Genomic DNA, 10,984 nt, shown 5'->3' with positions numbered 1-10,984 from the left:
AGTGCAGATAGATAGTGGGTTTTTTTTTTATTATTGAACAAGAATAGGAGATCAAACCAATAGATTATAAACTAATTAAAATCAAATTAAATTAAAACTCTAATACCTAACCTTAACTACTTCTTCATAATACATCTCGCTCAAATATATATAGCTCAATTCAATAATACACAACCAAACTTTTTCTTGAACTTAATTTTTTCCCAGCATTTCATAAATCATAAAACAAGCCAATTCAAAAGAAAAAAAAAATGATTAGTGTTTACACCTATCCTAGAATTAGTCACCACTCACCATGCTTGTTTTCATAGTAACCATGTGAGATTTAAGTTTTCCAAGTCAGGAAACCTAACCCTATCTAACCACAACTTTTCTTTGATCGCCATTGAAACCCCACCAATTTGCTGTGTCTGGTGTTTCTATCTAATGAATGGACTTTGCTGATCAAGAAAAGATCAACACAAACAGAGACACAGACGCGCAGGGAGCACATGGATGAACAGTGGATCAAACTGAGCACTATATATATATAAGAGTTATTTAATAGAAATCAAGAACGTCCTCAAATCCTAATCGTTTTTCTTACATTACAAAGCTTTAATTTCAACCTCTCTTTACAAAACGTATATGAAACAATTTTGCAAGCAAGTTGCAGAAGAACCAAAACTTGGCATCCACCACTCTTCCTGGATCCTCATATTGAAAAATCCATCATGTTCACCACCAAGTTGTCCATCATCAGAGAGGCGACTTCCGCGAAGCATTGCAACTCCCAACTCTGCTTCCCTGCCATTGATTTTCCTGTAAATGTTAGGATCGTAACAGATAATGTATAAGAGAGAAGTTAAAATCTAAGCAGCAGTATCTGCTTGGAAAGAACCTTACCACACAGTGATGGTACTGATGATGCCAGCTTCCCGTTGGTCTTAGGTAACTTGATGGGGCATGCAGAGAGTGGAAGAACAGGAAGATTTTGACAGTTGCATATTTCCACCATGTGGCCATCAGGGTCATGGAAGAAGAGCTGATCAACTGTGATGCCACCTTCTTCAACAACTGCAGTAACATATTCAATGTTCTTCTCCTCTAGTTTCTTGATAACAAGATTCATGTCTGAGCATTGAAATGAAATGTGGTTGTCTTTTGGATTGATCTTACTCTTCTTTGCTGGGGCCTTGTCTGATTCAAGCAGATGGATGCCTATACCATAGTTGAACAACCTGTAAAGCACCCACTCAATTAGTTCATTGATTAATAGACAACAGGCATTAATTACTATTATAATTCTTCCAGTTATGGTACAGAAGCCATTGATTACTATCATCAATGCCAAAAGTTCATCAATCAATCTTACTTGCAAAACGCTAGCAAGCACATGAATAATGGGATTGAGGCATGATGGATGATCCACATGCATCGATATAATTTTTCTTTTATTTACTAATAAAAACATTTTAAGATCAATTTATACATCATGATGCATAATTGGCTTCATCGTAGTTATAAAACCTGCCCTAGCTTGATGAATCAATTTAATGACCTGTTGATCTAGAACTTTCTTATATAAAATTAGTTTTGAATTAAACATGTCCATCTCAATAAATCAATTCAATAACTCGTTTATCTAGAGCTTTCTTATACAAAACCAGTTTTGAATTAACTCGGAGTCAACCGATAGGATGGCCAAGTTGACTAACAATTCAAGAGAGACAGCATATTAACCTTTTAAGTCCCAGGAAATTCCAAGGTAACCTTTTCACTTCTAAAGGGTTTTAAGAATTCTTGTGAGGTGCTATAACATGTACATGCATGGAGATCTAAGAGGAAGAAACGATTGAAAACAAGAAAGGGAAGGGTTAGTTTCACTAGTTACTTAATAGTAAAGGACCAAATTGGAACTTTGTGAGAAGATATAGGATTAAAAGTGGAAAAAAATACTTTATCCTTTTTATAATAACAAAAAACATGGGCGAACCATAGAAGTTCACCAGGGATCAATTGATTAGCTGGTTGCCAGCACCTCTATGGTTATGGCAGAAGGTTCCGGGTTCGATGGCACAGGGCATGGGGCACTCAGCCTCCCCACTTTGCCATGATCAATAAAGAAAGAAAAGAAGGCTCAACAGGGACATTAATGCAAGACTTTGATCTGTATCGTAACGAGTGATGATTATGCTTAAGGCTTGGGTCAATAATTCAGGCTATTCATCATAACTGAGCATTATTTTAATGTACATAAATTCGAGGGGTGGTTTTTGAAATGTTAATATCAATTTTAAAAAAAAACAATAAACTTGTTTGATTGTTTCTCCACCATCCTTTATCGGGTTGCTATTTGGTTGCATTCTCAAGATTCAAACTTCAATTATACAGGAAATGACCTCTTAAGATCTTCTGATGACATCAAATTATGGTGTAATAAGAAATCTTAGGTAGTCTTCTTGTTGTTTGCTGTAGTAGATCAGTTTTTTTTTTTTATCTCTTGTATTTTTTTTTGGCTATTAGCTTTATGGCCTTCTCAATATACTCTCGATGATTATCAAAAAAAAAAAAACAATATTATTAATATATTTTAAAACGAAAAATATAATTCCAATCACGGTATTAGTATGTAAAATGGTAAGAAAAAGGGTAGTATTTCCCTTTTTCTCTTAGGAAAGAGGCAAAAAGGATATTTAAAAAAACCAACTATAGGTTGATGATATTGTAATAGTGAACAATCTCTGATCTAGGATACATTAATCAATATATATATATATATATATATAGAGAGAGAGAGAGAGATGGGTGGACAGATTTCAATTTTGAATGTAAATATGGTAAATTAGCATTATATTCTTATAGGAGCATTGGTCTAGACTCAAGAGTATAAACCATTTCAATTTACTGTGTGGAAAACATAAGTTAAGGAGGAGGAAAGATCAAGTCTATATATAACAGTTAGTATGTAAAATTGTTTTTCGCATCTGTCTTTCATGATCCATTTTCCTATGAAGTTAGAGAACAAAGAGGCCATATATAGCTAGAGAAGATGATACACAGAGAGAGAGGGGTGTGGATACGTACCATGCTCCTTCAAATTTGAAGGAAGAAGGTCTTTTGATGAGAACAAAACCCAAAACATCATAGTAGAACCCGACAGATTCAGCAACAGACTTGCAAACAAACGAGATATGGTTTAAGGCTAGAGGCATGGATGTTGTTCCTGTTGAAGGTGGGAAGGCCGGTGAAGGAGAAACCCACCTCTCTATTTCCTCCTGAATCTCTCCAATATTCCCCATGATCTCTCTGCCGAAATTAACTTGTTTGTTTTCTTCTGGATAATGCGATGCGTAACGTTGTCAGTATAGGGTAATGGTAGGGAAGAAATTAGCAGTGTATTTATAAGGGACAACAGCTAAAGAAGACGAAGAAGAAAAGAAAAGAGGTGTCGTGTTTTCCATTTGTTATTAGTTGGAAAATAGTCGGAGGAAATGATCTTATCCGCCACAAACTACCAATCACCTACCGACAGCTAATTATTAGTTTGACATTATAAATTAGCACATTGTTAGCATTCTTTCATGTTACTAATTTGTGTACCTGTTGTACGCATGAACTCTCCTCTCCTACAAAAAATAAAAAATATATTTTTTAAAAAAAATATTTTTAAAACGCAAAAACAAACAAACAAGCCCTAAGATTTACCAGCGTTGTAAGAAACTCGTTAAGTTATAGAGACCTTGTTTGTTTTTGCGGCAAAAATAATGTTTTCAGAAAAAAAAAATGAATTTTTTTGTTTAAATTTTTTTTAGTGTTTTTAGATCATTTTGATATGCTGATTGTTAAAAAACCATCTCAACCCAATAACTTAAGCTATTAAGTAAAATCTTAAGATATGATTTATGTTATTCTCTAACACACTTAATCAAGTGAAAGTCTTTTGAGACTGAAATTTTCATAGGCTCATACTACCTTATACTTAATTTTTATCAAATAAATAGGGATGGTGAGATTTAAACTCGTGACTGCTTGGTCATTAAGGTTCTAATATCGTGTCAAAAAACCATCTCAACCCAATAGTTTAAGCTACGAGATAAGGTTTCAAACTATGATTTATATTATTCTCTAATACTGATATCAAAAATATTCAACTAAAAAATACCTTTGCAAAAATATTTTGCATTACATTACTAAACACACACAAAATCAATCATGTTGCTTGAAAGTTTTTATGTTTAATTATCACAGTTAAATAGGGATTTTGTTTTTGCTCTAAAATTAATTATTTAATAGGAAGAAATACTAATTTATTCAAAAATTTAGATTACTAAGTGAAGTTTCAAGAATCATCATTATATATTTTTCAAATGTTATAAACAAAATATATATAGACAAATTATAATTTTATAAGATATAAAATTGAGAACGACTCAATTATCATAAAATTTTAATTTTTGAATAAAACCTATCAATATACTCTCATATAATATATGTTTTTTCAATCATGTCTTTCTATATATAAAAAAAATTAGTCAATTATATTTTTTAGTGTCTGCCATTTGATATGTTCATCCATCAACTTTTTTCTGTTATAATTAATAAATTTAGTTTGGTGTTAGGAATTTTAAAATGTAGAATGCCAGGAGTATATGCCATTTGCTAGGAGAATGTGGAGAAGTGCCATAAAAATTAATCAATCCCAAGTTAATTCTTAAAAATATTAATTAAAATAAAATATAACATCGCTGGCCACAAAACTCCAAGTCTTATGTGTGAATGGATCCAGCTACATATTAACAAATTCTACTCATGTTGTATTATTTAATTTCTACTTGTCTCCCGATATAATTTAATATTTAGAGTTTCATAAAATTAAAAAAAAAATCTCAAGATTTTAACCCATGCATCACTACATGACAAAGATCAATTCTCACACCTTATGGGATCTTACTTAATAATTTTAAATTTTAAATTAAAATGATTTTGTAATAAAATATTAAAACTTTATTAATCAAGTGATAGTAATTTAAATCCTATTATATTTGAAATATTTCAATTAAAAAAATAGCATATTCAAAATTCTAAAATTTCATCTAATAACTTAAGTTTTTTAATTATAATGTTGTTTATCATATATTAAGATCCACTGTTTTGCGTAAAATTATAAAATATTTTACAACAAATAAATTAAATTTAAAAATTAACTATAAAATATTTTTTATTAATCAGTTTTTCTTCAAAATATTTTACAAGAAACAAATACAAGAATTTTCTAGAAAATATTTTCCCATAAAATATTTTACATGACAAACATACCCTAAATCTAATTGCAATTCATGTTGTTGTCTCAAATGATACATGAACGGGGTGTTTGAGAGTGTGGTAATGGTTATGGTTTAAAGTGTTTTTCGTTTGGAAATGTATCAAAATAATATTTTTTTATTTTTAATATCAACACATCAAAACGATCTAAAAACATAAAAAACTAAATTTTTTAAAAATACAGTTTCAATCTTATTTCCGAAACCTACCATGCATGCATTCCATGCTATCAATTTAAAATGTTGTAATCATTCCTTCTTTTATTTTCTTTTGGTGGTTCAAATTCTTGTACTATTGTTTATTTTATTAATTAAAGATGCTGAAATGGATCTGAGTCATTGTAATCGATGAGAAGAGTTTACCGATTCATATTTATTCTTATGTGTAAGCATCCGAGTCATCATATGTATATATTTGATGGGAATTGTGAAGGAAAATCATTGGAACTTCGTGGCCCAATGATAAAAAATAATAAGAAATAAAATAAAATAAAACGTGAAAGTGTTGCTGTCGATTTTACTTCTACTCATTAATTATCTGCCTTTGCATGTGTTATTTCGTCCACAATCATTTTCGTGTCTAATTAAATTCCAATAAAATCAACTACGTACCTACTACGAAAATCAAATCATTGCTCAGCAACCACAAAATTAAATATAGTCTTCTTTCCCCTAGCAGAAAATAAATTAATAAATTTCAAAATTAAAATCAACAAGTTGTTTCATTATAATTAATGGGAGGGAAAAAACAAGGTATGGCAACCACGACACTCCAAATTGAAGATGATCTTTCAATAAAGAAAAGAATATATTTTATTAGTCTAGCTATGTGTTTTTTTTTTATAATTCAATAAATCAATCCTTTTGCCTTTAAGAACCATAAGTTAGTCTCTTAATCAAATTTTATTGTTAATTCTTGTTGGGATTTCAAAATCACCCTCTTAAGCCCCTATACCATCGCCAGGGAGGCTATTAACCTCCCACTATTTGTTGAAATCTTTCTCCAATTAAGAGTTATCATACCTCATGTCATTCTAGAAATGTTACATATTTCCCACACTCCATTAACCACTCTTCAATGGGGGGCTCTCATGCCCCATATCATCCTAGGAAGGTTACATACCTCTTACGTAATAATATGATCACTCTTCAAATGATGAACTTGGTCTTTGTGGTGCAATAACACCACTATTTATAGGTTTGCCCCCTTTACTTCTTAGAATTTTTTCTAAGTATAGGTATCGATATGGGTCCGTCCCCTTAACCATTTAGAAATTTTTCTAAGTATAGGCTTCTCCTTCATGGGTTTCCCCTTCGCCCCTTAATTTTTTTTTTCTAAATATAGGCCCCGTTTTTTGGGTCTGTCCCCTTTGCCCCCTAGAAATTTTTCTAGGTATAAGCGTTGACATAAAAATTATTTCACCTCTAATAAACTGAAGCACCTTACCCAAGCCTAACTCTCCTTTGAAATTTTTTTCAGGACCCCACGCGGGTCTATTAGTATTTTATACTGATCCAATACTTATTATTTTGAATATAATACAATTCAAAATATTACAAGGATGAAATAACACTTTAACCTCTTCTCTCCAGAAAAAGACAAGACTCATGGGTTATAACTACACCATGAATCCTTCAAGCTCCAAGTTTACAATCTCTTTATTCTTAACATTTTTAGTATACATATTTTTACAGTCTATCTCTCTAAAATATAATTGTATTTTCTCTATTTATAAAGTTACTGACTTAAGCATCCGAGAGTCTCCATGTCCATCAAAATGAATCTTTTTACAAATACTAGCTACCAGTCATCTTGACTTATCAAACACCACCAGCTATTAGTTACAAACCACCTAAGTTTTTCATATCAAGTCATCAGACAACTTGGCTAAAGAGAATGAATCAAAGTACTTGAACTAAAAGATTAACTGATTGTTCAATACATCAATTTTATTCCTAAACATCTTAATTAATTTTAGAACGTCACCAATAGAATCCAAAAGGAAGCCTCTCAAGAAAAACGGGTTATCCAAAAAAAAAATTCAAGACCCTTTCCGATCGTGATACCATGATGAAAGATGTATCCAAAGACTAGTTAGCCCCACATTAAAATAAATATAAAGGTAGAGTACTATGTTAGACTAGACTTGGTAAAGGAAAAGTATTAATTATGCGGTTCAGTACAGGGAAGGAGAATCAAACAACTTGGCTAAAGAGAACGAATCAAATTACTTTAACTAAGAGATTAACTAATTATTCAATACATCGATTTTATTCTTAAACATTTTAAATTTTAGAACGTCATCAATAGAATCCAAAAAAAAAATCTCAAGAAAAACAGGTTATCCAAAATAACAAATTTAAAACCCTTTCTGATCGTGATACCATGATAAAAGATGGATCCAAAGATTAGTTAACCCCACATTAAAATAAATATAAAGGTAGAGTACTATGTTAGACTAGACTTTGGTAGAAGAAAAGTATTAATTATGTGGTTCAGTGCAGGGAAGGAGAAGGAATCGGGAGGCTCTCTAGTCTCGAAAGTCCAAGCATGTTCATGCGAAATCATTTAATACACATGTCACCTTTCATTTTCTGGGAATCACATTTCTTTCACCAGTTCTTTTGTACAAGTAATGTAGTTTGAAAAGGGTTACTTGATTGGAATTAAGATTTTAAAATGCGTGTGCACGTAGTTGATGCATTTATTATACGTACGATTATAAAAATTGGTAAACTTTAGAATAACATTATTAGGTTTAATTAGCTTGTAATGATTACCCCCGAGCTAGCTAGCTATACCCAACAAACAAACTTGGATGTGATTTACGACTATTTTGCCAGGATTACTCTATGAATTTAAGTTTCCAACTACGTGCAATGCATGGTTTTTTTTTTTTTTAAATAGTATTGCGGTTAGAGTTTTATATATATATATATATATATATATATATATATATATATATATATATATAAAGATAGTATTTATTTGTGAAAATAGCATAATTTATTAACACATGAAGGTCTTATATATATGTGCAACAACAAGATGCTTGGGTTACACATGATAAGATGCGGAGGTGAGATCTCTGCGCAACCAGCAAAGACGCGAATGTGCGACCTTAACATTGCAATATATATTATTGGTGTTTTTCCTGCCTTTCAACTCTCTGCTCGAAAAATCTTACAACATCCCATTATTCCCATATATATATATAGGCAAAATGCAATATTATAAAGATAACAATGGTTTTCAGCCATTGGATCTGACATGGATCACACAGAGATATGATCAAAGATATGAAGGCAACATCTTCTATTGTTAAGACGTATGGACATGTTCAAGAGCTGAGCTGTAAGCTTGTACACATTCACATGGTGGGGGTGGACAAGTTTCACCATGAAAGTTGAAACCCTAACTTCCACGTGAAACCTTTGATTTAGGGTTTTGACTTTTCAAAATTGCGTGTTGCCATTTATGATGACTAGTCTGCAGGAAAAGACTGATCAGCAGCTGCCCAGGCTGTTCTTGCCGATGGTCTTGATCATTTTGATAAGACTTCTTGTCTTCTTTCTCCCTTAATTCTTGGCATTAATTTTACAGGCAGCGAGAGGGAGCTTCGAGTGGATTGAAGAATTCTTTTGCCTCAGGAACTTGACAAATCATGATCTGGTGAGGGAAAACTCTAATCGGAGGAATTAGGTAGATCGATGACTTCACAATCATATGAGAAATATTTTAGTTTTGATTAATTTTAGAATTTAAACGAAAAAAATAAAATAAACAGTTATTTAGCAGCTCAAAAAAAAAATTAAAACAAAAACAAAAACATTAACATTACGAGAAGATATGGAAATAAGCAGCTCGCAGCTCATGATCAACTATGTGTGCTAGCTTCCATGTATCTTGGCTTTCTTTGGAGAATGTATTTATTATGTGATGTTTCTTAAAAATATTTTTGAATTAAAAATTTATTAAAATAAAGAATATTGAGTTGAAGATTGATGTTCGAAAATAGAAATTAAGGTTTTATTAGTAGAGTTTGTCGAAAGGTATAAATTTGTTACCCTAAAAATAAGCCAAAGCTAACATAAGACAATAACTAAGGTTAATTACCTGTAAAAAAATAACTAAGGTCCAATTTAAAAATATAGGAATGAATATTATGAACTTTGTCGAATCCTTTAATTATAGTTTAAAGAAGTTTGCTTTTAATAATATTAGCAATTTGTAAAAGAACAATAAAGACTTTACGAGTCCTTTTATATAAAGTAGTCTTTATAACCTATTTTGAAGTATTTTTAGAGTTTTTATGGTCAAAATAAAGTGTAATAACTTAGAGATAATTTAAAAAACATATTTTTTTATTATTTAAGATTTTATATGATGTATAAATAAGCATTTAAAGGAAATATGAGATTAACCTATTTTTTAGAAATTATAGTAATTTTTTAATCTCTTTCTTTTTTAAAGATTGAGTTGAATTTATATATTAGCATTGATAGGTAGTTTGAACTAGTTTGTATGTTTATGTTATAGGGGGGCTAAATTTTATTTTTAAATATAAGAAAATTTTAGATCTTTGAAAATTCTTTAGTATTGTCATTAAACCAAAAAATACAACCATTTTGAATGTTTTTTTTCATAAAGATAAATTTCTATATTAACATGTCTCTTGTTTATCGTAGCCAACATAATATTTTTAATTTGAATTATTTTTTTATTTTTTTAAAATATTTTTTTTATTGTTAAAGTAAATTAACAAAATACATCAAAAATGTTTGTCCATATTTTGCATGATTGGAAGCTAAACAAATCATAAATGTAATAAAATCATTTTCAAAATCTATTTGAACATTTTAATAATAAAACACCATTTCAATCAATTTTTCATGAAAAAAAATTATTATTAGTATTGGTATTTTCATTTTAGATACAGAATAATTGAAAAAATAAAATTCAAATTCTTTCTGGAGTGTCAAAAAACAAAAACAAGAAAAAAAAAGAGAAAAAAGAAAAACTCGGCAACAGCCAAGCCTAGCTCCCGGCCCATCATAGGAAGCCAGGCATGCGAGGGTCTAGAGATTGACTCGCGCACCTCACTTTTTTTTTTTAAGAGGACATGTCGTCCACCTCTTATTGTTTTGAAAAATAAATGTGACAATAAAAAAAATAAAAATAAAATTTAGATTAATATGAAATTATTAGTTTTTCTAAATAAAAAATTATTAAGAATTAATAACAGTAATCATAATCTTTAAATAATTTATACTGATATTAATTATCACCGTCATAAATTTTTTTGTTTTCTAAAATTAAAACCATCAACATCTTTAATTTAAATGATGAAAAAAATTAATTAATTTGAAGTCAATCCATTTAAATTAAAAACGTAATTGATAAGATAAACAGAGTGTGGTAGAGATTTAAACAAGAGGTAATATATTAAAATTAAAAAAAAATGAGAGGCATAGAAAAAAGAATGAGTGAGAGTGGTGGATGAAAAGGATATGTGTTTTGGTGAGAAATAAAAATAAATAATGATTTTAAGGGTGACTGTGAGTGCGAGAGGTGGGGAAGGAAAAACAAATGTGTAATATTTTTTTTTTTAAAATAAGATATGCAGTGTTACAAATTATATTATATCATAAGGCGTTCAAAATAATTTACCATATATATA

General features: G+C 30.1%; 1 protein-coding gene across 2 annotated transcripts; it reads right to left on the bottom strand.

Moving 5' to 3' along the window:
* Positions 1 to 503: 503 nt before the first annotated feature.
* On the bottom strand, positions 504 to 3,448 carry LOC18098312 (glyoxylase I 4). Of its 2 annotated transcripts, none has more exons than XM_024599058.2 (3): positions 3,067 to 3,448; positions 886 to 1,220; positions 504 to 801 (listed from the first exon to the last, which is right to left on the bottom strand). In XM_024599058.2, the coding sequence occupies exons 1-3, from the start codon at positions 3,279 to 3,281 to the stop codon at positions 695 to 697; spliced, it is 657 nt and encodes a 218-aa protein (XP_024454826.2). In that variant the 5' UTR covers positions 3,282 to 3,448; the 3' UTR covers positions 504 to 694. The 2 variants fall into 2 exon arrangements, with proteins under 2 accessions (XP_024454826.2, XP_006385027.3); XM_006384965.3 differs by having other exon boundaries at positions 504 to 786; positions 3,067 to 3,444.
* Between the last annotated feature and the right edge of the window lie 7,536 nt (positions 3,449 to 10,984).

Source organism: Populus trichocarpa, chromosome 4, assembly GCF_000002775.5.
Source record: "Populus trichocarpa isolate Nisqually-1 chromosome 4, P.trichocarpa_v4.1, whole genome shotgun sequence".
Classification (NCBI taxonomy): Eukaryota; Viridiplantae; Streptophyta; class Magnoliopsida; order Malpighiales; family Salicaceae; genus Populus; species Populus trichocarpa.
Note: the sequence above shows the minus strand (reverse complement) of the source record. Positions and strands in the feature narration are given on the sequence as shown.

What these genes read in the sequence shown, in the direction of transcription:
- LOC18098312 (XM_024599058.2), bottom strand. Translation starts at nt 3,281, where the DNA reads ATGGGGAATATTGGAGAGATTCAGGAGGAAATAGAGAGGTGGGTTTCT. An exon ending in TTCAAATTTGAAGGAGCATG is followed by an intron (nt 1,221 to 3,066) that starts GTACGTATCCAC and finishes GGTGCTTTACAG; the next exon opens with GTTGTTCAACTATGGTATAG. An exon ending in ATCAGTACCATCACTGTGTG is followed by an intron (nt 802 to 885) that starts GTAAGGTTCTTT and finishes TAACATTTACAG; the next exon opens with GAAAATCAATGGCAGGGAAG.